This window comes from Heterodontus francisci, chromosome 33 (genome assembly GCF_036365525.1).
Source record: "Heterodontus francisci isolate sHetFra1 chromosome 33, sHetFra1.hap1, whole genome shotgun sequence".
NCBI classification, from domain to species: domain Eukaryota; kingdom Metazoa; phylum Chordata; class Chondrichthyes; order Heterodontiformes; family Heterodontidae; genus Heterodontus; species Heterodontus francisci.
Genome location: NC_090403.1, coordinates 44798766 through 44826299, shown reverse-complemented (window position 1 = coordinate 44826299; position 27534 = coordinate 44798766). Strand labels below are relative to the sequence as shown.

The 27534-nt window shown below is 43.7% G+C and overlaps 1 protein-coding gene across 5 annotated transcripts in view; it reads right to left on the bottom strand.

Moving 5' to 3' along the window:
- Positions 1 to 451: 451 nt before the first annotated feature.
- The window catches only part of dhx58 (DEXH (Asp-Glu-X-His) box polypeptide 58), a 40271-nt gene continuing 13188 nt past the window's right edge, over positions 452 to 27534 (bottom strand). For all 5 annotated transcript variants that reach the window (XM_068013439.1, XM_068013438.1, XM_068013440.1 and 2 more), the window contains 8 exons: positions 21350 to 21476; positions 20577 to 20768; positions 18068 to 18321; positions 14714 to 14863; positions 10525 to 10686; positions 9745 to 9935; positions 3833 to 3926; positions 452 to 1909 (listed from right to left, as the gene is read on the bottom strand). In XM_068013439.1, coding sequence (XP_067869540.1) covers positions 1733 to 1909; positions 3833 to 3926; positions 9745 to 9935; positions 10525 to 10686; positions 14714 to 14863; positions 18068 to 18321; positions 20577 to 20768; positions 21350 to 21476 — 1347 coding nt within the window. In that variant the 3' untranslated portion in view covers positions 452 to 1732. The remainder of the gene's footprint in view (positions 1910 to 3832; positions 3927 to 9744; positions 9936 to 10524; positions 10687 to 14713; positions 14864 to 18067; positions 18322 to 20576; positions 20769 to 21349; positions 21477 to 27534) is intronic.

The window sequence follows — 27534 nt, the reverse complement described above, 5'->3', positions numbered from 1 at the left end:
GCTGCTGAGAATGCAATTTTCTGCTATCAGATGTCAGAAATTACCTGCAGAGTTTGTGTTTTTACAGTTTAGAGAAGGTAACATATTTAAATAGATCATATACTTGTCAAATTACTAATAAGTCTCATGTAGCAGTGCCCACAGTATTGGAAAAGCAGGAGCCTGATGGAGTTCAGAGTTTCGGATAAAAAATAAAAGGCACAAACTTGAAGGACATGAATGTAGATGTGATATTGAAAATCAATCACACAAGCTCAAAGAATGATTCCAAAAATTGAGAACTTACACAAACTTACACAAAAGGGAGAGAGCAGGACCAGAGGAGGTTTGTAGGTATTGGGTACTGAAACCTAAGCTGCTGGGAGGCAGGGTGGAGAAGTTACCATGGTGCCATTTATTAGATAGAGGTTTGAACTCTGCTCGCCCATTGCTGACAAAGATAAGTAGGGAATTCCCATCATGAATATTACTTTTATTTCTATATTTCAAGACAAATACATAAGACACACACAAGATTTTTAAATATATCACGTGGATAGATGTGATAAAATCTATGGTAGGCAACAGCTTGGTGGAACAACAAAACTTGCATCAGGAATTGATCCATCTGATATTTTAAAAAAACCTGCTGGGTCCTTGAACATTTCGGATTTGCCAAACCAATAGGTTGCTGGTCTTGCCAACAAAAGAGAAATCTGCACAAAGATAATCTCTCCCAAATTTGCATCTGGAACTCAAGTGAGATTTCAATATCTCATCAATTTGGTTTTCTCAGTGTAATCAATCATGTTGATATGGTTCCCCAAAACATAACAGCAACATTGAATCAAAGGGTAAATTAATATCATTTGAACATTCCTCGCAAACAAGAACATACATTTGTTGACTTTGTCGTTGACCATTGATGTAGTGTGACTTTAATATCAGTAGACTTTATACAACAGCAAGATGGCTTCAGCACACTTGGTAAATGATTTGCAAGATCAAAATTGGAAGGTTGCATGCCGTTAACCATAGCAGCACAGTTATCCAACAAGTTTTCCACCTGAAACCCAATTCCCTGAAACAATAATCTGAAAAATGTAAAAATCACTCAAACTGACTGATGGTGTTGAACATTAAGAACCCAAACATGTTGTGTTGTGTGGACAATTGGGTGATAATTGAGTGTATAACCATTTAACATATATTAAATACCACTGGAGTTTATTATCATGTCTCTACAACTGTGGAATTAACCCAACCAGCATGGATGACTTAACTGCCCTTTGAAATGGTCGAGCAAGCCACTTATTTGAAACCAAGCTACAGTTGGTGGCATCTCACCACTAGTTTCTCAGGACAATGAGGGATGGACCTTGCCAGCGGTGCCCACAACCTAAGAATGATTCCTTTTAAAAAAGAGAAGCGATCTAATTTTTACATGAAATTATAGAATTCAATCATGAGAATTTAGTTACAGACCAAGAAATTGCTACAAACTCCACATAGCATTGACAGCACACCTTCATTCAAAAGAATCCAAGTCTCTCCCCTGCTTAACTAGCATTTGAACTAAAAAATTCAATGTTTATATTATTACCTAAAATGATTATACATTTCAGTTCTGTGGGATTTTTCTCATTATTGTAGGATATAAATTCATTCTAATTATACCTTGAATGTGGCTGAAGGAATGGAGATGTTATCGACGATTAAAAGCCAGCTTTATGTTTATGAGGAATGTGCATATTCAGAGATCCGGAAAGTTGGCATTACAAAATTCAACGAATTTAAACTCTTCGATCTGGCAGGGAACACCTTTCCATTGTTTGAAGGTTCTTTTTCCACTCGGCAACTCCACCACAAAATTCTTGATACATAAACTGGGAATGGGCACTGACTTATAAATCATCTGCATTCCCCAGACCTGTGTGGAGAAGTGTAGTACAGGGGTAACTAAACAGTATCTCAAAGTAGACTTCACGAAGGTGCAACAATTCACCCACATGAGCAGTGGCAGCAGGCTCTTTGGTCATGGGGGCCTCGCAGTCAATCTTAGAATCGTAGAACGGTTGCTGCACAGAAAGAGGCCATTCAGCCCATTGTGCCCGCGCCCGCTCTCTGCGATTTGTGTGCACCTGATAAATATTCATGTATGCCTTTTAAGTCAATCATCTAGAATCAAACCTGGAATTTTATTTGATTTCAGAAAGGAAACTACCTCACATTTTAAATATAGACTCTACATCAAACTTGATTTGGAGATGCAACAGTTGGAAAATGAGGGGAAAAAAACATGGGCTGGAATTTTATCGGCCCTTTGGAGACAGGTCGGGAGGTGGGAAAAGTGCTCAAATAGTGGCGGAAGGCCTCGGGAGGGAAACTTGACATGTTCCTGCCACCAGGGGAAATGACCAAAGATGGGAAAGGTAGTGGCTGGGCTGCCTGCCGACTGGAGGCCTTCCTTTCTGGACGATCCATGGCCCAAGGAGGGGGCACCCCTCCCCCCCCACCCCCCCACAACAACAATGGCCGCCCTCGCGGCTCCAACGCCACTGCTGGAGGGTTCACCCCTCCGATCACTGGGGCCTGCCTGCCTGCCTGCCTGGCTCGGGCACATCCATGACTCATTCACTGGTCTTTCGAGGGCACCTCAACAAGGAGGCACCCTCTCCTTCTCCCTGCAACCTCAGCAGCAGCCATCTTTATCAGTGGTGCTGCCGAGGCTGCAGAGCTACTGGCTTCTATTGGGTCAGCAGCTCAGAGACTCAGGCTGCCGCCCTTAATTGGACCGTGGTCCCGGCAGCGGCCTCTTAATCGGTTGCCACCGGTAAAATTGCCCCTCTGGTCCCGCTGTCCGCCCACGTGTGCTTGGGAGCCGCATTTGGTCCCAATATTGGAGCCATGGCATGCATTAAGATTCAAGCCCATGTGCACATCAATGGACCGAACTAAAGAACATCGGGGAGACAGTGGCGTAGTGGTAATGTCACTGTACTGGTAATCCAGTGGCTCAGGCTAATGCCCTAGCGACACGGGTTCAAATCCCACCACGGCAGCTGGTGGAATTTAAATGCAATTAATGAATGAATTAAAATCTGGAATTGAAAGCTGGTACCAGTAATAGTGCCATGAAACTATCGATTGTCATTAAAAACGCACCTGGTTCACTAATGTCTTTTGGGAAGATCCTTTAGGGAAGGAAATCTTCCGTCCTTACCTGGTCTGACCTACTGATTGCAGACCCACAACATTGATGTTGCCTCTTAAATGCCCTCTGAAATGGCCTAGCATGCCACTTAGCTCAAGAGCAATTAGGAATGTGCAACAAATCCTGGGTTACCATCCCGTGAAAGAATTTTTTTTTAAATCCCATTGAGGAAATCAAGCATAATGTTATGATAGTAGGTCTGCAGGTTGGATGGCTATTGTATCTGACAGGAATGTCATCTATATATAACATGGGCTCAAAAACCAAGAACATTTTAGTTGCCTGTATGTATTGGCAAGATGAACCCCAATGCCTAGTGTGACCCTGAGCCACACAGCATACGATGCCCCCAAGTTTGATTCCAAATAGTCTTGTTTGACTTAGATTGTATAATGATCATAGGAGAATACCAGAATTCCTCAGTGCTTTTTCTAAGTAGCATGTTTCTATTTAGAAACTGCAAAAAAAAAAGCTTCTGGTAAAGTTACCCAGGATGTTCAGTTAAAGATTGCACTTATTCCAAATCATAACAATGTTCAGAGATCTATGAAGCCTGATTTTAATTTTGCTAATGCAGTTATCTGCTTTTATCCCCATGCTATCATTGGTTCTAAGCAGAGTTCCCTGAATTTTACGTACCTGACCACATTTCTGACAGCTCACTGTCCCGCCTGGTTTCCAGTCCTCAAATTTTCTTGGAAGATGTATTTGTCCAGATACCTTGTAGTAAATTCTGGAAAAACACAGGAGGCAAATGTGAGAGAAACAAACACTGAGCTTTAACTATAATCACAGAACGCTGGACCATCCTCATGAAACTTTTTCAGTCTTTGTTTTTCAAATGCAGTTTCCAAAAGCTGGACTTTACAAGCTATCTCCATGAGATAAAAGACAGGATAAGTCTGACCCTTTAATGGATGTAAAGAAGTTGCAAACTGCATCTCAAGCAACTCTTATTCAGAATAACATCACTGTTGGCTCACTCACTGCTGCCAAGCCCACAATGGCTGGTGTTTTAGATGTGCATATGTCAGTGATTACTCAGCTCAGCTCTGCACTTGGAGTCAGTATCTAAAGCAGCGGTTGCAGCCCAGCAACTCATCTTGTTGCAATCTCCACAAGATTTGATTTTGAAAAGCATTTTGGCTTTCCATCAATGTTGTTCACATATCTACCAATCTCTCTGGCAAGGATTTCATCTCTGGCGCCATGCAGTGGTACTGCCACTGATTGCAGCATTCCTTACTGGGGATTCCCAGTGTGGTACTGGAGTGATGTCTTCAGTCTGTCCAAGCAGCCAATCACATCAAAAGATTTTTCGCAGCCACCCAAACACGAAACACAAAGCACTGAAATAAAATCATTTTTTTTTTTTACATACAACAAATTCAAGATTGGGACATGGGATGGGAGTAAAATATTCTGAAAAACTTTTTTAAAAATCCACAGCGCAGCCTGTGTCGGATCCCTGAGCGACAGACAGGAATTTCAGGATTTCCAAACTAATCAGTTTCGGGGGGTAATGACATCAAATGCTGACAGTTTGCCGCCAACCGCCCAGCAAAATCCAACCCAATATTTGCTACGAGCCAATGGCTCATTTAGTCAGAGAACTGATCCTGAGAAGGAATATCATTGTCTTGGGTAGAGTAATGGGAATAAAAAGGGGTGGAAGTTATTTTACAGTCATATAATGCTCTGATTAGACCCTATTTAGAGTAATGCATTCAATTCTGGACACAGCACCTTAGGAAGGATATACTGGTCTTGAAGGGGTGCAGCACAGATTCATCAGAATGATACTGAGATTAAAAGGGTTAAATAAGGCACTCAGGTTGCATAGACGAGGCTTGTATTCCTTTGAGTATAGAAGAGTAAGGGTGACCTAATTGAGGTCGTAAGATGATTAAAGGAATTGATAGGGTAGATAGAGAGAAACTCTATTCTCTGCTGGGGGCGTCCAGAACAAGGGGGCGTAACATTAAAATTAGAGCTAAGTCATTCACAGGTGATGTCATGAAGCACTTCCTCAAAGGTAGTGGGAATCTGGTAAAATTTCTCCTCTAAAAAGCTGTTGAGGCTGGGGGTCAATTAGAAATTTCAAACCTGAGATTGATAGGTTATTAGGCAAAGATATTACAAGGGTTACGGAACCAAGGGGCATAGGTGGAATTAAAAGATCAGACATGATCTAATTGAATGACTCAAGGGGCTGAATGGCCTATTCCTGTTCTTCTGTTCCTATTAAAATGTTTTTAATAATTCACCAAAGAATTTTAAAAGGCCGCAGCCAAACTCTCCAAGTCGAAGAGTGACCTCCCCCCACTCTGATACCAATACTTGCACGAAAATGATATCATGGGTTGTTTTATTTAGAGAGAACCGGGGTCTCCTCAGCAACATGATTTACCACACAGTAGACTCGTGAGTAAGATCAAGACATGTGGAGTCAGGAGACGAGTAGCAGAATGCATAACAAGCTGGCTACAAAACAGAAAAGAGAGAGTAGGGGTTAAAGGGAGTCAATCAGACTGACAAAAGGTGGGAAGTGGTGTTCCACAAGGATCAGTGCTAGGACCACTGTTGTTCACTATTTACATAAATGATTTGCGCTCTGAAATCGGAAGTACAAATTCAAAATTTGCCGGTGACAGCAATTGGTTAATACAGTTAATATAGAAGAGGGCAGTGAGAAAATACAGGAGTACACTAATAAATGTGCAGAATGAGGGTGTATTTGGCAAATTAATTTCAATATAGCCAAGTGTGAGGTGGTACATTTTGGTAAGAAGAATAAGGAGGCCGCATAGTCCTTGGAAAATAATTGTCTGAATGGGGCAGAAGAACAAAGGGACCTGGGGATACATATACACAAATTACTAAAAGTAGTGGTACAAGTTAACAAGGTCATAAAAAAGCAAACCAAAACACTGGTGTTAATTTCTAGAGAGATAGAATTGAAAAGCAGAGAAGACATGTTAAACTAGCTAGAACCTTGTTAGACTACATTTGGAGCACGGTGAACAGTTCTGGTCTCCATATTACGAAAAGGATTGCGAGGCACTGGAGAAGGTGAAAAAAGATTTACTTGGCTGTCACCAGAACTAAGGGGTTATATCTGTCTGGAGAGAGTTAACAGGCTGGGGTCTGATAGAGGTCTTTAATGTTATGAAAGGATTTGATAGGATACAAGTAGAGAAGGTGTTTCCACTTGGGGGGACTACGAGCCATAAATATAAGATAGTCACTAATAAATCCAGTAAGGAAATTGGAAGGAACCTCTTTACCCAGATCGTGATTAAAATGTGGAACTTGCTACCACAAGGAATATTTCTGATTTTGATTTAGAGATACAGCACTGAAACAGGCCCTTCGGCCCACCGAGTCTGTGCTGACCATTAACCACCCATTTATACTAATCCTACACTAATCCCATATTCCTACCACATCCCCACCTGTCCCTATATTTCCCTACCACCTACCTATACTAGGGGTAATTTATAATGGCCAATTAACCTATCAACCTGCAAGTCTTTGGCATGTGGGAGGAAACCGGAGCACCCGGAGGAAACCCACGCAGACACAGGGAGAACTTGCAAACTCCACACAGGCAGTACCCAGAATTGAACCTTGGTCCATGGAGCTGTGAGGCTGCGGTGCTAACCACTGTGCCACTGTGCCGCCCTTTTTATTTAAGGTGACGAGCATAGGTGCTTTTAAGTGGAAGCTAGATAAACACATGAGGGAGAAAGGAATAGGAGGATATGTTGATAGGGTGAGATGAAGGCAGATGGGAGAAGACTCATGTGGAGCATAAGCAATTGGCAGGGACCCACTGGGTGAAATGGCTTGTTTCTGTGTTGTGAGCACTACGTAATACCCAGTGCTTTAATAATTGCCAACACAAGCCAAGTAGCCCAAATGAAATGAGCAATGAGCTCTGCCTGCAAGGACAAGGGGGCAAATAAAGACCTGAGAAAATCTGTAATCGTTTTTTGGGAAGAACAAAGAAATTATTCGCAGGAAAAGTGAATCGTGTAATGACAGGAATGAGATTTATTTTATCTTATTCAAAATAATAAAACATATAAATTCTGATATTAAAATGGAATGCTTAATTGTTTATTCAAAAGAGCTGCACTGACAAATCTATCAGGTTAATTGAAAACACTTTTGACGTGTTTACATATCCGATTAAGTTACCACTAATTTGTTCTTGGGATGCAATTGGCAAGGCAGTATTTACTGCCTCTCTCTAGTTACACTGACGGCATTAAGAATTAACCACGTAGTGTGGAACTGCAGTCACAAATGGACTACAGCAGGTAGGGGTGTCAGGTGAAAGGGTGTTATTGAACCGTTCGGGTTGTTTCAATAATCTGGCAGCTTCCACGGTCATTTTCCTTTCCTGGGGCCAGCCCACACATTACCAGATTTCTTGAATTCATGGCAGGATTAGAACTTGTGAGTGCTGTGTTGATCGTCCAGTACCATAATCAGTAAGCTACTGTACCATTATTAATTATCTATCATATATAAATCCAATTTAAGTGTTACTGACTGTTATACTGAGGTAGACATCATTTCACAGAGGTGAAAGGACAGTATGCTGCACCCAAAATCTTCATTCCTCTGTTCTTTCCACAGACACTGACTGACCTGCTGAGTATTCTTTTAGTTTCAGAATTCCAGTATCTGTAGCTTTTTAAAAAATGATCTTTTTGCTGGACATCAATTACAAAGCATAGGAGGGTCTTCTGCAGCAGTTAAAAGTGAATGGAGCGTACATTTGAAGTTCTCTTCCTTCTGTCCTTTAAATGATATTCATGTCATTTTACAAATACGTAGTTACCAACTAGACAACCGCAGTGTGTCAGTCTAAATGCAGCTGCAATAATTCCTACTTTTAGCAAAAGAAATGAGCTGTATATTCTCCAATTAGTCAACGGGTTAAAACAGTGAGTCGCTGAGCCATACAGACCGGGAGGGTCCTAGGTTTAATTCTTGGTCTGTGTTCAGTTAACTGATATCAGCCAGGCCATTACTAGTAGTATTACCACTAGCCTCAGCTTTCCTTGGTTAAGAATGAGGTAAACTGGCTAAGGTACCCACTCCTGTTGTGACACAGTGATACAAGCGGGTGGTGCGGTCAGGACTGGACGAATTGTTGAATAGCTTATTGGCAATCGGACTCTGGCCTCACATAGGAACAGGAGTAGGCCAGTCAGCCCATCGAGCCTGCTCCACCATTCAATACTATCATGGCTGATCATCCACTTCAATGCCTTTTTCCCACACTCAGGCCTGTGTCCTCAGTACCTTGCTCTACGGCAGCGAGGCCTGGACAACGTATGCCAGCCAAGAGCGACGTCTCAATTCATTCCATCTTCGCTGCCTTCGGAGAATACTTGGCATCAGGTGGCAGGACTATATCTCCAACACAGAAGTCCTTGAAGCGGCCAACATCCCCAGCTTATACACACTACTGAGTCAGCGGCGCTTGAGATGGCTTGGCCATGTGAGCCGCATGGAAGATGGCAGGATCCCCAAAGACACATTGTACAGCGAGCTCGCCACTGGTATCAGACCCACCGGCCGTCCATGTCTCCGTTATAAAGACGTCTGCAAACGCGACATGAAATCGTGTGACATTGATCACAAGTCGTGGGAGTCAGTTGCCAGCATTCGCCAGAGCTGGCGGGCAGCCATAAAGACAGGGCTAAATTGTGGCGAGTCGAAGAGACTTAGTAGTTGGCAGGAAAAAAGACAGAGGCGCAAGGGGAGAGCCAACTGTGCAACAGCCCCAACAAACAAATTTCTCTGCAGCACCTGTGGAAGAGCCTGTCACTCCAGAATTGGCCTTTATAGCCACTCCAGGCGCTGCTTCACAAACCACTGACCACCTCCAGGCGCGTATCCATTGTCTCTCGAGATAAGGAGGCCCAAAAGATCCCCATATCCCCTTACGTCATTTGTATTTAGAAATCTGCTTAAACATACTCAGTGACTGAGCTTCCACAGCCCTCTAGCAAATTCCAAAGATTCACAACCCCGTGAGTAAAGAAATTTCTTCTCATCTCAGTCCTAAGTGGCTTCCCCCTTATTTTGAAATTGTGTTCCCTGGTTCTAGACTCCCCAACCAGGGGAAACATCTTACCTGCATCTACCCTGTCTATCCCTTTATGTATTTTGTAGGTTTCAATGAGATCACCTCTCATTCTTCGAAACTCTAAAGAATACAGGCCCAGTTTCCCCAATCTCTCTGCATAGGACAGTCCCACCATCCTGGGAATGAGGAACGCATGAGGAAAAGTCATTTGAACAAGGTACTGGAGGATGCATGCCATGCTGGCACTGTACCTTAGCAAGAAATCAGGCCTTTAAAAGAGGGTGAAGGGGTGCGGGTGATGAAAATGGTTGGAAAAAGAGGGGGAAAAAAGACAAAAGCAAAATCAGCAGCATGGCATTTCATTCAATGTGAAGGCATGCTAAATGTGATTAGAATGTCAAGACAAAAGTTAAGCAGCGGAAAGATGCTTCTGAACACTTACTGGAAGATAGGATTCACATTAACATGGTGCATGCCCTCAATGGTTCGAATGTCACTGGCATGGCATACTGCCTCATTGCAATTCCGGCAGAAAAACCTCACGGCTTCAGGAACATTTTCCATCCTTGCAGCATTATGGTTCTGTTCTTTCATTTTCCGTCTGACTATACCTTCCATTTGGAGCTCTTGAATCTAAGCAGAGAAATCACTTTGGGTTAAAGTGGCAGCAATTTGATTTTCCACCCAGATGGCCAACCTTTAACTGTCCCTGTAGGCCTAGGAGAGCAACCTGCACACACTGCCCGTGAACCAGGACACCAGCACAGCCAAACACATCCTGCACGATGGCGTTAGTGAGCATGAGGAAGCAGCACTGGGAGACGAAGAGTACACAGGTGAGGAGGAATAGGTTCTGGTCAGCGGGCTGATCACACTCTAGATTCCAGGCTACTCTTGAGCAATGGGAGATCTACTGGTTCAAATTAATTAGCTTCCAAAATCACTTCACCGTTCTTCTCTTTCCCAGTTTCAAAATCTCCAAAAAATCAATTTCTTGATCACATCATCAGTTTCTCTCCCCCTCCCCCATCATCAAACACCAAAATCATTTATTCCCTGCTCAGGGTCCACCTCTCCTCTGTAAAATTCTCTGACCTTATTTAAATTGCACTGTCGGATTCTACAGAATTGTCATATACACAAGAGTCCGAAATTGTAACAAGAACATTCACCCAGTTACATTGCTGTTCCAAAATAGTACAAAATTATTCAAGTATCTTACTGCTTTAAGGTAATCCGTTTGTGGCATATCTTGCACGGCCTCTATTGCACGTTTCATAAGTTTCTCACGGTACTCGTTTGTATATTCCCGTTGTATCTCTCTTCCTCCTTGTTCAGCAACTACTGAGTAAGTGCTGTCGGCTGCTCTGGCTCGTCCTCTGGCCTGAGCGAAGAAGGAAAAGTGGAACAACTATATAATGGGAAAGTACTGCAAGGTTCAAGATGTTTACCTTTCATCAGTCTTTTTGATAAGGAACAAGGGGATAATATCCCTTCATAAGTTAACTGCATCCAACAACAAGCTGCATGTATATAGCGCCTTTTATAGAAAGACATCCCAAGGCACTTCAGAGAGGTGTGATCAGGCAAAATGGATGCCGAGACGAGTAAGGAGATACTAGGAGGTGTAACCAAAAGCTTGATCTAAGAATTGGTTTTTAAGGAGGGCCTTAAAGAAAGAGTGGGAAGAGGAGAGGCAGAAATAGCGAGGAAAAGAAAGAGCATCTGGCCTAGATGTCTTAGCCACGGCACCAATGGCGGGCAAAGGGAGTAAGGATGCACAAAATGCCAAAGGCAGAGGAATGCAGTGTCTGGAGAGGTGTTGTAGGGATGGAGGTTACAGGGATAAGTCAGCAGGAACAGACATGGGTGGTAGGTTAGTATGACTTGGTGTGGGATAAAATATGGGCAACAGAGCTTTGAATGGGCTGAATTTACAGAGGGTGGAAAATGGAAGGCAGGTCAGGAGAGAATTGGAATGGATGAATCTGGAGGTGACAAAGGCAGAGGTGAGGTTTTCAGCGGCACATGGATTGAGGTAGGTGTAGAGGTGGGTAATGTTACGGAGGTGGAAATAGTCGGCCTTTGTGACGGAGAGTGTACTTGGTGGGAAGCTCAGCTCGGGGTCAACTAGGATGTTGAGATTGCAAACAATGCGGTTCAGCCTAAGACCATGGCCAGTGAGAGGGATGGAATTACTGGCAAGGTGTCAGAGTTTGTCTTGGGAACCAAAGATAATGCATCAGCCTTCACAATGTTAAAGTGTAGAAAATATAGCTCATCCATGCATACCTGACAATAGAGAGGCACTGGAGGGATCAAGAGAGGTGCTGGGGAGGTAGAACTGGGTGTCATCAGCAATATTCCCTCTAATTTCCCTTGCTCTGCCTGGCCTGTTTGTTGCACTGCGCGGTCCCTTTAAAAGTGCTGTGCTGATGTGCACCCATGTAGCTTAGAGGGAATATTGGTAATCAGCATAGATGTGGAAGCTGATCACATGGCTGTAGATGATGTCACCAAGGTGCAGAAGGGGGCCAAGGACAGATTCCTGGGCAGGAAGAGAAGACATTGCTGGAAATGATGTGGCTGGAAGATAGTCAAGAGTGGAACCAAGTGAGAACTATCCCTCTGAACTGGACATGTGAGGAAAGGCATTACAGGAAGATAGCGTTCAGGGAAAATGTAATTTGTGATTTTGGTTTGAGCTATTTCAGTGCTGTGACGGAAACCCGATTGGAGAGATTTAAACATGGAGGTGCAGCAACTGCACATCCAAGTACTTGAGAGGAAAGGAAGGCTGGAGATGGGCGGCGGTTAGCAAGGACAGAGTGGTTGAGGGTGGGCTTCTTGAGGAAGAGGTGGTGACAATGGCTGTGAAAGTGAGAAGGACAATACACGAGGAGAGGGAACCATTTACAATAATGGCTAGCATGCAGAACCACAAAGAGAAATGGGCTAGTCAGAAGTTTTGTGGGAATGAGTTAAGGAAGCGATTGAAACCTACAGACGAGTCCATGGATCCTACCAATGTTGTCTCTTAGCAGACCCATCAGGAAGTATACTCGAGCAACCAGACTAAAACCAACAATAGATGCCCTCTGGGAGTACAACAGCGTGCAAAAATCAAGCAAAACGGAATCTGCATTCTGATCTTTTCCTCACTTGTCTAACACAGTGCTGCCATGTTTGAATATTAAGAGTATAATTATGAAAACAAGGTCATTGAGCTCATTTAGTATATCTATCATCCCCAAAAAGCAAGCAACTGCAGATTATATGGGCTGGATTCTATTGAGCCCTCGAAATCAGGATCCGTGGTGGGGGGTTTGCTGCTGAAGATGGCCCCGGATGAGGCCCCACCACGGACCTCGACACCAGCAGGACCAGGCCCGATATTTCCCCCCCACCCCCAACGACAGGACTGCAATTTAAATATTTAAATAAATTAAAATACCTGATTTAATTCCTCTCCGGTCACCTCATAATGTCCCGCTGCAATCTTCACCTCGGTGGCCGGCACTGCCGCACCTTCAGATCCCCGTCTGAGGAAAACGAGGCGCAACACTGATGGGGAGTGGGGAGGAGTTACGTTTCTCAGTGCGGGGGTGGGGGACAGGGTCAAATGGATGTAGGGCATGGGGGAAAGGGTTATAGGTTAAAGTTTGTGCAGTTGTGAGGGGTGGTGGGGGGCGGCGGTGAAGGTCAGATGGTAAATGTAACTGTTTCTGGGGTATAGGGCAAATAATTAATTTAGTTGTTACGGGGGGATGGGGGAGGGGCAAAAGAAATGCATTTATTTTATTTCAGTACAATTATCTTTAAATATTTAAATTTCCCGGTAGGGCTGACTGTCCTTTAAAAATAGCATCAGCGCCTGCACACGGGCAGCTGATGCCATTCCCGGGGCTGGACAGCCCACCCCCTCCACTCGATCAGAGGGGCAGCCCGCCCAGGCTATTTAAACGAGTCGCCACACTTGGAATCGTGGCAGTTCTTTGGCGTGCGGCCCGGCCGCCATTTTTTCCCCTATATTCCTTGACATCTTACAGAATTCTGCTCCATAAAACTGAAATGAAAGGAAAATGCTGGAAACACTCAGCAGGTCAGGCAGCATCTGTGCAGAAAACAGGCCAGTTAATGTGCCAGGTGCGGATGTACTTTTGAAGAAGGGTCTACACCCTAAAGATTAACCTGTCTGTTCTCTATTCTGTTCTGGAACCTAAACTATTTTTCATCTTTCCTTAACTCATACCTGTACACGTCTGCTCTTTGCTAAATCAGAATTTGATTGTTCCATTTAAAATACTTCAATTTGACGTCCACTACACTAGGTGGCAGTCTAGTCAACATGCTGCTATTACTAGATCAATGGCCTCTTTAGATTTTAGTCATTCCTCTAGTTCTTCTCTCCTAGTTGTGTATAAAAAAATCCCACTGTTTCCCAACAAATCACAGAATCGTTACAGCGCAGAAGGAGGCCATTTGGCCCATCGTGTCCGCACTGGCTCTCTGAAAGAGCAACTCCCTCAGTTCCATTCCCCTGCCTTCTCGCCATAACCCGATGGTTTTAAGTACTTGAACCCTGACCTGTCTTATGTTTTCAGTGAAAATATATTTAACTCTCATGCTTTTTCTTCATTGCTTAGTGACTTACAAGTGGTTCTCAGTCAACATCCAGCATAGAGTTTGCACTTGTGGCGATTGATCCCATACTGTTCTTGACTGAGGCACAGGAACATAGGAAATAGGAGCAGGAGTAGGCCTTTTGGTCCCTCGAGCCTGCTCCGCCATTTTCAACTGGATCATGGCTGATCTTCTACTTCAACGCCATTTTCCTGCACTATCCCCGTATCCCTTGATATCTTAAATATCTAGAAATCTATCCATCTCTGTCTTGAATATATTCAATGACTGAACTTCCACAGGCCTCTGGGGCAGAGAATTACAAAGATTCACCACCCTCCAAGTAAAGAAATTCCTCCTCATCTCAGTCCTAAATAGTCTACCTCTTATTCTGAGATTGTGTCCCCTGGTTCTAGACACCTCCAGCCAGGGGAAACATCCTTCCTGCATCCTGAGATCACTTCTCATTCTTCTAAACTCTAGAGAATACAGATAGAGATCATATCATAGAGAAGGTAAGTGTTTTTATTAATAACACTTGGTCCACATGATCTCCCAGGTTGGTTTCAATCACCTGATGGCATTGGAGAGGAGTTTTCCAAAGTATCTTTCCCCTTAGTGGCCCTGCAATTTTTCCTCTGGTTTTCCATGCAGTCTTGATGGGCCAGCTGGTCTTTTCCTGCCCGTTAATTCTGTATGATTATTTATTATTTATGAGTATGGCAGGCACAAAGAAGAAATTGGACTCTGATTAAACACAACATTCTGCATATCAACAATCGATTTACCTGAACCATAGCAATCTCATTGGTGATAAGTCCATAGCGAATGATTACATTGCACTCTCTTATGTCCAGGCCTTCTTCTGCAACACTGGTGGCAACAAGGAGGTTGATGATACCTTCTCGGAATTTCAGAATTACATCCTGCTGTTCTTGCTGTAACATTACAAACACATTGAATATTCTGTGCACCTGTTAACTTGTCTATAGACTTCATAACAAGGTCAAAAACAAATCATGCTAAAGGTCAGAAAATTAGAACTGTACAGCAGAGAAGCTCCAACTAACTCTACTTCTCTGACATTGAACTGTAAATAATCATTTACTCAGCTTGTTTAAAAATTTTATCAATTCCAGAGGTAATTTGAGATACACTCAAATTCTGATGCTTGCAGTTTTTACAAAGTAGTTTTGAAAGAGATTATGTTGCTTAATGGCAGAGAAGAGATCTAATGAATTCCATACAACAATGAAGAAAAGAAAGTCAGTAGGGATTGAAAGGTTGGGTATCAGTCCCTTGCCTCAGACTTGGTAGCTTCATTCAGGATACCGGCAAGATCAAAAGTTACTTTTATGTAAAAAAAAACACACCTTATAACTGAAACATGTATGTATGCTTAGAAAGAATATAGTAGATTAGAGCCTTTATAAAGAATTATCCTGGAGAGTTTCCTAATGCATCAGTGCATTTGATGATGTGTAAATAGTTCCTGAATACAGCAGTGAATCTTCATGCCAGAATCCTTTGATCGAATCGTTCATAATACTTAGCAAATACTCATCAGAGACTTGACTCAATGAGCAGCTCTTTTCTCAGCCTGCAGCCAATTGCCTTGAAATTCATTATCAACTGTATATTCAGAGCAATTACATTGGAAAGAGACAGATGTCCTCAAAGGGGTTGCCTTGTCCTATGCCAACTCAATCATATTCCTTTACATTGTGCATTGTAAAACTGTTTAAACATCATTGTACATTGGTCAAGTAGGAATACCTTGTATTACAAGTATAGATGTCTTTTTTCTTAAAACGCATTTCAACAAGTGAACCACGTGTTGATGTATTTCCATGTCCTGTAATGAACAGGATTTCTCAGTTGTATTTAGTGTCAGACTGAGCTAATGGAATCGTTTTAATTAGCATGTTTCTTTTAATTTTGTCAATGCTAGGATTCATTTTGCAGCATCATTGACATATCAAATTCTGTGAAATCATTCAAGGGTCACATGAGGTGATGGCAAATGCAAAACATTGCCTGGTTTGATCATTTATGTTGTTCCATGTAGTTTGGGTGATGTGCTTTATTACAATTGATTGGTTTAACATTCCAGTTCCCTCTGTTCCTGTGAAATCTGTGGCTGTCTGGTTTCCTGCCACTGCCCACCTCTCTATTCTACTTCAGGTTTGGAAAGTTCTGTAAAGGTGGAGTTTCTGGCTCCTGCAATAAGGGCACAAACACAACCACAGGAGTGGAGAGAACATGATTTTTTTGGCATGGATTGTGGTTCCTCCACCTCCTGTTCCACATTCTTGAATTGTTCTTGATGTGTTTTCACCCTATCTATTCATACTTGGCAACAAATTTGGGAGCAAAGCCAGGAAGTCTGAACCTTACAATGCTTCTTAAATGCGATCAGTCAAAGTAAACAGGAGTGGTAAATTCAGTTTACAAACCTGGCTGGATGCCACCCGAAACCAACCCTTAGCTACCTCAGCCTCCTTCTTCTCCCTTATATGTTGCCAGGCCCACTATACCTCTGTCCCAAATCACATCCCTCCGTATTTTCTCTGATGTCTCTGTGAGACCCATCTCCTGCACCCTTGAACCCCTCCTGACCCAGCTCTTCAACACACTATAGCCTGTCCTCAGTCCAACATTCACTGACATCAGAAATGGTGACCTTCCCTCAGACTCTGTTTTTCCTCCCTTCAAAACTATCAGGCTGAAGATGTTATTTTTACTATTGTGTTGGTATTTGCTGTGTTTCTTTGTAAAAAAAAAAGTATTTATAAAACTGGATTATGCAGAAAAGGTGACACCAGTGGTGAAAAATCTGCCAGGCTGACCCTTTTTACTATTTCCATTAACCTTTCATTTCTCATCAAGACCCTTTGAGGCAATTACTGCCTGGTTGCTCCAGCACCTATTTTGTGCAATGTATCATTTACTGTGTGCTTTTCTTTAAATTTTGTCTCACATTGTTAACAGTTTAGAATTCGTTCCATAAATACACAGGAGGATGTTGATTGCAGTGAAGTAATAATGTCACCTAAGGGTTTAATAGCAGCAGCTGATGATTAATCCAAAGAACGCTAGCATCCTGTGCACAGGGTCTGTTACTTCCCCTTTGATATATCCTGTGACTTTCCTATGATGAGGAAAAATGGTCCTCATTGTGGCTCAAGCTAGCAGATACAAGAAAAGTTCAACAGAACTCAGTAAATCTGAAAAGCCAAATGGACAAAGGGATGTATAATATGTTAGTTAGCTGTAAAGACCAGGAACAGACTCAGTTTGGTTCTGCAGCTTGGATAGAGTTAGATAATTACAGAGTTGCTAGTCTCAGTACACCTGGTCTGGGAAAGGGAAATCAGTAATCGCTCCTTATGACTATCTCCTGCATGAAAGTACATGTATGTGAATATCCATGACAAAGGATCAGGTTGGTCTAAAGCATCCAATCCATGAGCAATTAGTCTGTCAATGATCATCATTTCAACTCTTGTGTGCAAATGGCCACTTGGGCAAGGCACAGAAGTGTCACCACCAACAATGCAATGGTATCACAGTGTGAATCAGTGCCTTCAGGAAAGGTAGGCAGAAAAAGAACAGAACTTACCACAGTGGGACATTAGCCCCACACCTGGAACACTAAACTCTCTCATTGCAGTTTGTTTTAAGTTGTGCGTGCTGGATAACTGATGAAAAGAGTCAGGGAGAAACAAAATAGAAGCATGTTCACATGTGGGTTAAATGGGCTACAGTGACACTGGTTGAGGGTGGATGAGGTTATGGTCATGAGGATGCCGTCTGGAGTTGGGGGCATATAAAGAACCGCCTTAAGGGGGAAGGGCAGAAATGGAGCAAAGAAACAGTTTCAACACATGGTCACCCGTTCTCTAAAGGATTGGAGTATAGTCATCTTTTGTACTTATTGCTTCGTTACTGTTTGTAACCAGTTGTACTCGGATCATTAAAATTACTGACTGCCACCATATTGGTTGTCTTGTCAAACTGATCTGCCCACCCCATTGTTTTGTCATGCTTAGCTGGAGTAGCAATCCCAACCAGCTGCTCTGCAAAAATGGTAATAGCAGTTGGGAGTGGTATTTTCAGTGTACTGCCTTGTTCCAGCTCACCTGAGTCATATGTTTCGTCTGGCTACTGACACCAGCCCCTGTTAGACATTCTGCTTTGATTTTAGCTTCCAGTAACTGGACCCTGCTCCGAATCCAGCCCAGCATGGCATGCGTGCTCTGCCGTGTTTTCGTGAAGATAATCCCTCGGGAGTTTGAGAGCTTAAAACGTTCCAGGAGTATTTTCTCCAATGTGTTCAGTTTCGGATTTTCATACTCTTTATTTAAGGCAAGTGTACGCAAATTGGGTTTGTTATCTAATGAGAGAAGCACACAGTGTATGGATAGGAAGAGCATAAATAACTATTAATTAAAAGTTAAATTACAATCATTCTTCTATCATTTTTATGAAATCACAATATGCAGATGTATAATAAAATTATGGTCATTCTGTTATAAACTTTTAATTTTGCTTTCCTTCTCTTCTTCGCCTCTCCTGAAGGTGCAGTTCCTGAGTTATTGTTCCACTCTGTTTGCTATTCTTTAACATGCAAGCCTTGACAGTTAGTGTAGCCAAGCTATTTGACTGTGGAAGTATCACAGCTGAACCTAACTGTTCACTAGATATACATACGCTTCTAGCAGGTCTCACTGGATAGTGATCAGGAACCGGAACCTCGGCCTATTCTCCCTCCATCCTTGCCCAACCCAGAGTAGCTGAGGTTTTCCTGAATCAGTATTTTACAATCCAACTTATCCGAGACGCTGTGGTCAGCATTATTACCTGCACTAAGTCCCAAATTCCCATCACCGCTGTGCTGTCCAAGCTCCATTGGGTCCACGTGCCATGGTTGCTTTGAGTTCAATATTCTTCCCTTTGTTTTCATATTGCGACAGGCCTTTGCTTCACCTTCCTTTGTCCCTGATTGTACCTTGCACTCCTTGAACACAAACCATCCTCTCAATTTCCAACCCCCCTCCATTTGTATTTATTCATGCAATAAACTGTCAAAACCACAGTCTATAACTTCATCACTTTTCTAACACTCTGTTAAGGATGTGGGGGTGGCGGCGGGGGTGGGGGGTGAGTATTGTATAATATTGTCAATATCTGATCTCCCTGCAATAACTCTCCACTAGCTTCAACCCATGCCCAGATTAAGTTATAGATCCGGTGAGTATAGGTGCATATCTGTAAATAGACCAGAACCTTTTAGAAAAGCATAATGCAATCAAACAGAGGCAACATGGTTTTGTGAAAGGGAAATCATGTTTGACAAATTGGCTAGAGTTTTTTGAGGATATAATAAGCAGAGTAGATAAAGGGGAACTGGTAGATGTAGTGCATTTGGATTTCCAGAAGGCATTCGAGAAGGTGCCACATAAAAGATCATTGCACAAGATAGGTGCTCACGGTATTGTGGGTAATGTATTAGCATGGATTGAGGATTGGTTAACACAAAGAAGACAGAGAGTCTGGATTAATGGATCTTTTTCAGAGTGGAAAGACATAACCAGTGGAGTGCCACAAGGATCAGTCCTAGGGCCTCAGTTATTTACTGTCTATATTAATGACTTGGAGGAGGGGGCAGAGTGTATTATATCTAAATTTGCTGATGATACAAAAATAGGTGGGAGGACATGTTGTGATGAGGCCATAAGGGGATATAGAAAGGTTCAGTGAGTGGGCAAAAACCTGGCAGATGGAGTTTAATGTAGGAAAGTGTGAGGTTATGCACCTTGGTAGGAAGGACCAAAAGGCAGACTATTATTTAAATGGAGAGAGACTCCAAAAACGTGCAGCACAGAGGGATCGGGGTGTTCTTGTGCATGAAACACAAAAAGTTAGCATGTAGGTGCAGCAAGTAATTAAGGCGGCAAATGGAATTTTGGCCTTTATTGCTAGGGGGTTGGAGTTTAAAAATAGGGAAGTCTTGTTACAACTATATAGGGTGTTGCTGAGGCTGCACCTGGACTACGGTGTACAGGTTTGGTCCCCATATTTAAGAAAGGATATACTGGCATTGGAGGCAGTTCAGAAAAGGTTCACTAGGCTGATTCCTGGGATGAAGGGGTTGACTTATCAAGAACAGCTAAACAGGTTAGGCCTTTATTCATTGGAGTTTAGAAGAATGAGGGGTGACCTTATTGAAACGTACAAGATTCTGAGGGGGTTTGACAGGGTAGATGTTTAGAAGCTGCTTCCACTGGTGGGGGAATCTCGAACTAGGGAACATAGTTACAGAATAAGGGGACACTCATTTAAAACTGAGATGCTAAGGAATTTCTTCTCTCAGAGGGTAGTGAATGTCTGGAATTCTCTACCCCAGAGAGTTGTGGAGGCTAGATCACTGAAAGTGTTTAAAGAGAAGGCAAATAGAGTTTTGAAATATCGGGGAGTTGAGGGCTATGAGGAGCTGGCATGAAAGAGGAGTTGAGGACTGGGACAGATCAGCCATGATCTTATTGAATGGTGGGGCTGGCTTGAGGGGCCGAATGGCCTACCCCTGCTCCTATTTCTTATGTTCTAGAACCTAAACTTCTCTTTAAACAAGCCCGAATGCATCCTTACCATTAAACACCCTGAATAGGAATTGATCTGTTTGATCAAGAACAACTTTACTTTTCTCTTCATTGCTGTAGAATTCCGCCAGGTATTCAAACGCGTCAATCATGCGCACTGTGTCATTGATCAGAAGGGAATCATTGTATTTCCGGAGGTGGAGTGCACAGACACGTTTTTTCCTGTCGGCATTAATGGCACCTAGCAACATCCAAACACAAGATAAATATCAGGCATGCAGGATACATACACGGGCCTGGAAATTCAATCGAGACCAAAAACAGACGTGCAGGACAAATGCTGCACACGCCTAACTGTGATGTTGCAGAGACTTTGTGAAATCAGTGCTGCCCACTCATTATCATGAACCGTTACTTTTCTAGCAATTTCTGGGCCATTGTTTTTTTTCATTTGTTCATGGGATGTGGGCATCGCTGGCTAGGCCAGCATTTATTGCCCATCCCTAATTGCCCTTGAGAAGGTGGCGGTGAGCCACCTTCTTGAACCATTGCAGTCCGTGTGGGGTAGGCTTAGCCCAAAATAAGGGAACCTTTATGAAGCCAGCAGCTGATTTTGTATTATTGGAGCACCACATATTACTCCCTCCTTTTCTCAGTGGGGCTGTGTTTAGTGTTTTAATTTCCCCGAGTAAATCTACATAAATGAAAGGCATGGCACATTTCCACGCAGAGTTTTACATTTGCTGCTTTGCTTATCTTCTAAATAGGTGAAAATTATTTGTTACACAAGAAGGAACGGACCAGTAAAAGTCATCCCCTCACCTTCTTTTTCCATCTCGACAACTGTTTGTTCATAAATCTGTGAACCCAAACCCCCCGTGATTGAAGGCTCATCTAAATGGCAGTGAATGGTTCTCATCATCTTTTTAATTCTGTCCCCAAAGGGGTCCTACGTGAGAGATTGGAGAAAAACGAAAGTGAGATTAGGAAAAACAGCAAAGAACTGTTAAATCAAAATTCTGAGTTTACGAGGACAAAAGCATCCTCTTAAATCGAAATATTTCTCCTTTAGAGTCATAGAGTCGTACAGCACAGAAACAGGCCCTTCGGCCCACCGCGTCCATGCCGACCGTAATGCCTATCTATACTAATCCCACCTGCCTGCATTAATTCCATATCCCTCTATGCCTTGCTCATTCGAGTACCTGTCCAGATGCCTCTTAAATGTCGCTTCTGTTCCTGCCTCCACCACCTCCTCTGGCAGCTCATTCCAGATACCCACTATTCTTTGTGTGAAAAATTTACCCCTTTAATCCCCTTTAAACCTCCTCCCTCTCACCTTAAATCTATGCCCTCTAGTTTTAGTCATCCCTACCATGGGAAACAGACTCTGGCTATCTATCCTATCTATGCCTCTCATAATTTTATATACCTCTATCATGTCCCCTCTCAGCCTCCTTCACTCCAGGGAAAACAAGCCCAGCCTATCCAATCTCTCTTTATAACTCAAGCCCTCCAAACCAGGCAACATCCTTGTGAATCTTTTCTGCACCCTCTCTAGCTTAATCACATCTTTCCTGTAGTGCAGCGACCAGAACTGCACACAGTACTCCAAGTGCATCCTAACCAACGTTATGTACAACTGTAACATGACGTCCCAACTCTTGTACTCAATGCCACGGCCAATGAAGGCAAGCATGCCATACGCCTTCTTCACCACCCTGTCTACCTGTGTTGCCACTTTCAGGGAACTATGTACTGGCACCCCAAGGTCTCTCTGCTCAACAACATTCCCCAGGGCCCTGACATTCACTGTATATGTCCTGCCCTGGTTTAACTTCCCAAAATGCAACACTTTGCACTTGTCTGCATTAAATTCCATTTGCCAATCCCTTGTCCATTTTCCCAGTTTATCTATATCCTGTTGTAACCTTAGCCAACCTTCTTCACTGTCCACTATACCACCAATTTTGGTGTCATCTGCAAACTTACTAATAATGCCCCCTACATTCACATCCAAGTCATTAATAGATATGACAAACAACAGAGGGCCCAGCACTGATCCCTGCGGCACAACACTGGTCACCGGCCTCCAATCTGAAAAACAACCTTCCACAACCACCCTCTGCCTCCTATCACCAAGCCAATTTTGTATCCAATTGGCTAGCTCACCCTGGATCCCATGTGTTCGAAACTTCCTGACCAGCCTACCACGCGAGACCTTGTCAAAGGCCTTGCTAAAGTCCATATAGACAATGTCCACCACCCTGCCCTCGTCAATCCTCTTGGTCACCTCCTCAAAAAACTCAGTCAAATTCGTGAGACATGATTTCCCATGCACAAAGCCATGCTGACTATCCCTAATCAGACCTTGCCTTTCCAAATGCATATAAATCCTGTCTCTCAGAATCCCTTCCAATAACTTTCCAACCATTGATGTAAGGCTCACTGCCCTGTAGTTCCCTGGCTTATCCCTGCTGCCCTTCTTAAATAAAGGCATAACATTAGCTATCCTCCAGTCTTCCGGTACCTCACCCGTGGCTAACGATGATACAAAAATCTCTGCCAGGGCCCCAGCAATCTCCTCCCTTGCTTCCCATAGCATCCTAGGATACACCTGATCAGGTCCTGGAGATTCATCCACCTTAATGCGCTTCAAAACCTCCAACATCTCCTCCTTTGTAATGTTGATATGCTCCAGGATATCGCTGTTCCCTCCCTTAAACTCACTAGCTTCCATGACCTTCTCCACAGTAAATACAGACGAGAAATATTCATTTAAGACCTCGCCCATTTCCCGAGACTCCACACATAGATTCCCACACTGATCCTTAAGGGAACCTACTCTTTCCCTAGCTACCCTTTCACTCTTAATATACTTATAGAATCTTTTAGGATTCTCCTTTATCTTATCTTCCAGGGAAATCTCATGGCCCCTTTTCGCACTCCTAATTTCCTTCTTAAGTGTACTCCTACATCCCCTATACTCCTCGAGGAACTCGCTTGATCCCAGCTGCCTATACCTGACATATGCCTCCTTCTTTGTCCCAACCAGACCCTCAATATCCCTTATCAACCAAGGTTCCCTAAACTTGCCAGCCTTGCCCTTCCATCTAACAGGAACATGCCAGCCCTGAACTCTTCCTATCTCACTTTTAAAAGCCTCCCACTTGCAGACGTCCCATTACCTGTAAACAGCCTCTCTCATTCAACTTTTGAGAGTTCCTGTCTGATGACATCGAAATTAGCCTTTCCCCAATTTAGGACTTCAACCTGAGGACCAGTCCTATCCTTTTCCATAAATATCTTGAAGCTAATAGAGTTATGGTCACTGGTCCCAAAGTGCTCCCCCACTGACACATCAACCACCTGCCCAGCCTCATTTCCTAGGAGGAGGTCGAGTGTAGCCCCTTCTCTAGTAGGACCATGCACATACTGCTTCAGAAAACTATTCTGGACACTCTTAACAAATTCTTCCCCATCTGATCCCTTAGCACTAAGGCAGTCCCAGTCAATACTAGGGAAGTTAAGATCACCTACTATTACAACCCTATAATTCCTACACCTATCTGTGATTTCCCTACAAGTATGTTCCTCCAATTCCCTCTGACTATTGGGGGGGCCTATAGTAAAATCCCATCAAAGTGATCACCCCTTTCTTATTTCTATGTTCTACCCATATGGCCTTGCTGGACGTTCCCCCCGGGATATCCTCTATAAGTACTGTGGTGATGTCCTCCCTGGGGCGGCACAGTGGCGCAGTGGTTAGCACCGCAGCCTCACAGCTCCAGGGACCCGGGTTCGATTCTGGGTACTGCCTGTGTGGAGTTTGCAAGTTCTCCCTGTGTCTGCGTGGGTTTTCTCCGGGTGCTCCGGTTTCCTCCCACAAGCCAAAAGACTTGCAGGTTGACAGGTAAATTGGCCATTATAAATTGTCACCAGTATAGGTAGGTGGTAGGGAAATATAGGGACAGGTGGGGATGTTTGTTGGGAATATGGGATTAGTGTAGGATTAGTATAAATGGGTGTTCGGCACAGACTCGGTGGGCCGAATGGCCTGTTTCAGTGCTGTATCTCTAATCTAATCTAATCTAATCAATAGTGCAACTCCCCCTCCTCTCTTACCTCCACCTCTGTCACGCTGGAAGCATCGGTATCCCAGAACATTGATCTGCCAGTCCTGCCCATCACTCAACCACGTTTCTGTAATAGCTATAATATCACAATCCCATGTACCGATCCATGCTCTGAGTTCGTCTGCCTTACCTGTAAGGTTTCTTGCATTAAAGTAAATGCAAAACAAAGAACAAAGAACAGTACAGCACAGGAACAGGCCATTCGGCCCTCCAGGCCTGCGCCGATCTTGATGCCTGCCTAAACTAAAACCTTCTGCACTTCTGGGGACTGTATCCCTCTATTCCAATCCTATTCATGTATTTGTGAAGATGCCTCTTAAACATCGCTATTGTACCTGCTTTTACCACCTCCCCCGGCAGCAAGTTCCAGGCACTCACCACCCTCTGTGTAAAGAACTTGCCTCGCACATCCCCTCTAAACTTTGCCCCTCGCACCTTAAACCTATGTCCCCTAGTAACTGACTCTTCCACCCTGGGAAAAAGCTTCTGACTATCCACTCTGTCCATGCCGCTCATAACTTTGTAAACCTCTATCTTGTCGCCCCTCCACCTCCATCGTTCCAGTGAAAACAATCCGAGTTTATCCAACCTCTCCTCATAGCTAATGCCCTCCAGACCAGGCAACGTCCTAGTAAACCTCTTCTGTACCCTCTCCAAAGCCTCCACGTCCTTCTGGTAGTGTGGCGACCAGAATTGCACGCAATATTCTAAGTGTGGCCTAACTAAAGTTCTGTACAGCTGCAGCGTGACTTGCCAATTTTTATACTCTATGCCCCGACCAACGAAGGCAAGCATGCCGTATGCCTTCTTGACTACCTTATCCACCTGCGTTGCCACTTTCAGTGACCTGTGGACCTGTACGCCCAGATCTCTCTGCCTGTCAATACTCCTAAGGGTTCTGCCATTTACTGTATACTTCCCACTTGCATTAGACCTTCGAAAATGCATTACCTCACATTTGCCGGATTAAACTCCATCTGCCATTTCTCCGCCCAAGTCTCCAACCGATCTATATCCTGCTATATCCTCTGACAATCCTCATTACTATCCGCAACTCCACCAACCTATGTGTCGTCCGCAAACTTTCTAATCAGACCAGCTACATTTTCCTCCAAATCATTTATATATACTACAAACAGCAAAAGTCCCTGCACTGATCCCTGCGGAACACCACTAGTCACAGCCCTCCATTCAGAAAAGCACCCTTCCACTGCTACCCTCTGTCTTCTATGACAGAGCCAGTTCTGTATCCATCTTGCCAGCTCACCTCTGATCCCGTGTGACTTCACCTTTTGTACCAGTCTGCCATGAGGGACCTTGTCAAAGGCTTTACTAAAGTCCATATAGATAACATCCACTGCCCTTCCTTCATCAATCATCTTCGTCACTTCCTCAAAAAACTCAATCAAGTTAGTGAGACACGACCTCCCCTTCATAAAACCATGCTGCCTCTCGCTAATAAGTTTGTTTGTTTCCAAATGGGAGTAAATCCTGTCCCGAAGAATCCTCTCTAATAATTTCCCTATCATTGACGTAAGGCTCACCGGCCTATAATTTCCTGGATTATCCTTGCTACCCTTCTTAAACAAAGGAACAACATTGGCTATTCTCCAGTCCTCTGGGACCTCACCTGTAGCCAATGAGGATACAAAGATTTCTGTCAAGGCCCCAGCAATTTCTTCCCTTGCCTCCATCAGTATTCTAGGGTAGATCCCATCAGGCCCTGGGGACTTACCTACCTTAATGCTTTGCAAGACGCCCAACACCTCCTCCTTTTTGATAACGACATGACCGAGACTATCTACACTCCCTTCCCTAGACTCATCATCCACCAAGTCCTTCTCTTTGGTGAATACTGACACAAAGTACTCATTTAGTACCTCGTCTATTTCCTCTGGCTCCACACATAGATTCCCTCCTCTGTCCTTGAGTGGGCTAACTCTTTCCCTGGTTACCCTCTTGCTCTTTATATACGTATAAAAAGCCTTGGGACTATCCTTAATCCTGTTTGCCAATGACTTTTCATGACCCCTTTTAGCCCTCCTGACTCCTTGCTTAAGTTCCTTCCTACTGTCTTTATATTCCTCAAGGGCTTCCTCTGTTCCCAGCCTTCCAGCCCTTACGAATGCTTCCTTTTTCATTTTGACTAGGCTCACAATATCCCTCGTTATCCAAGGTTCCCGAAACTTGCCAAACTTATCCTTCTTCCTCACAGGAACATGGTGGTCCTGGATTCTAATCAACTGACGTTTGAAAGACTCCCACATGTCAGATGTTGATTTACCCTCAAACAGCCACCCCCAATCTAAATTCTTCAGTTCCTGCCTAATATTATTATAATTATCCTTCCCCCAATTTAGCACCTTCACCCGAGGACTACTCTTATCCTTATCCACAAGTACCTTAAAATTTATGGAATTGTGGTAACTGTTCCCAAAATGCTCCCCTACTGAAACTTCGACCACCTGGCCGGGCTCATTCCCCAATACCAGGTCCAGGAAGGCCCCTTCCCTAGTTGGACTATCTACATATTGTTTCAAGAACCCCTCCTGGATGCTCCTTACAAATTCTGCCCCATCCAAGCCCCTAGAACTAAGTGAGTCCCAGTCAATATAGGGGAAGTTAAAATCACCCACCATTACAACCCTGTTACCTTTACATCTTTCCAAAATCTGTCTACATATCTGCTCCTCTACCTCCTGCTGGCTGTTGGGAGGCCTGTAGTAAACCCCCAACATTGTGACTGCACCCTTCCTATTCCTGAGCTCCACCCATATTGCCTCGCTGCATGACCCCTCCGAGGTGTCCTTCCGCAGTACAGCTGCGATCTTCTCCTTAACCAGTAATGCAACTCCCCCACCCCTTTTATAT